The 1036-nt window shown below is 51.4% G+C and overlaps 1 protein-coding gene across 1 annotated transcript; it reads right to left on the bottom strand.

The window, feature by feature from the left end:
• Positions 1–364: 364 nt before the first annotated feature.
• Positions 365–1036, bottom strand: LPMP_340480 (proteophosphoglycan ppg4; the record flags this gene model as incomplete). Its single annotated transcript, XM_010704172.1, has 1 exon — positions 365–1036. A coding segment is annotated over one exon (672 nt), but the record flags the coding sequence as incomplete, so codon positions are not given.

Raw genomic sequence — 1036 nt, 5'->3', positions numbered from 1 at the left:
TGGGGAGGGAAAGGAGGAGGGGGGGAGGTGGACATGAAGGGATGCCAAAAACGCGAAACCAATGAAGAAAGCACTGGAAAAATGAGAAAAAGGAGGTGGAAGGGCAGTGCGTCGCTCCCCTTTCCAATATGCACAAGCCCACACACACCCGCATACACACTCAACTCATTTTCCCATCTTTGGTGAAGGGAGGCACGTTGAGCTGTGCGTGTGGCCGTTCATTTATTGGAGATTGCATAATCCATTGAATTGCGTCACTGTGGGCGTGAACACGAGCTTCAGCTACAGGAAACTCCACCGTGTGACTGGATGAAGGCGCTGACATCCTCCTCCACCAGCCACGTGACGCTGGCGTAACTTTCCTTTACCGATTCGATGGATGCCGTGATTTCGCCATTGTCGCTCCAAAAGTCCGCTTTATTGAGACGATGAAGTCAGGAAGGCCACCATTGAGCATATTATTGGTCAGATCCAGCACTTCAACAGCATCCATATACATCCAGCTATCCGGAATCTGGCCGCTTAACAGGTTGTCATTCAGGTACAACTCACGAAGCGACTTTAGGGAGCCCCAATTCGAAGGGAGGGTGCCAAACAGGATATTATAGCCCAAGTTAAGATATTCCAGCGAACTCAGTTCACTCCACTCCGGCGGCAGCGTCCCACTCACGCCAGTATAGGAAAGGGCCAAGCTCTCCAGGTGATTCAATCTCGACCAGCTAGGCGGTAATACGCCACTCAACTCTACCTTCATCTCCGGACCACCCATATCAATCCTCCGTATCACCACCTTCGACGCGTCCACATCCTCTCCAACACCAGGAAGAAAACCGCTCAACTCCACGTCCTCGAGATTCAGCGTCACACCAGAAATATCGCACACAACGCCGTGCCACACACAGTAGTTAGGGCACACCCAAAGCGGGACAAGAGCCTCGAAACTGTCGCGAAAAACAGTCAAAAACCCTCGCGTTGCCTCCACTTCATCAACAGAGTAAAACGGGACATCACCATAACAACCATTTAAGCTGCTGCT

The sequence above is a fragment of the Leishmania panamensis genome (assembly GCF_000755165.1).
Source record: "Leishmania panamensis strain MHOM/PA/94/PSC-1 chromosome 34 sequence".
Taxonomy (NCBI): domain Eukaryota; phylum Euglenozoa; class Kinetoplastea; order Trypanosomatida; family Trypanosomatidae; genus Leishmania; species Leishmania panamensis.
Note: the sequence above shows the minus strand (reverse complement) of the source record. Positions and strands in the feature narration are given on the sequence as shown.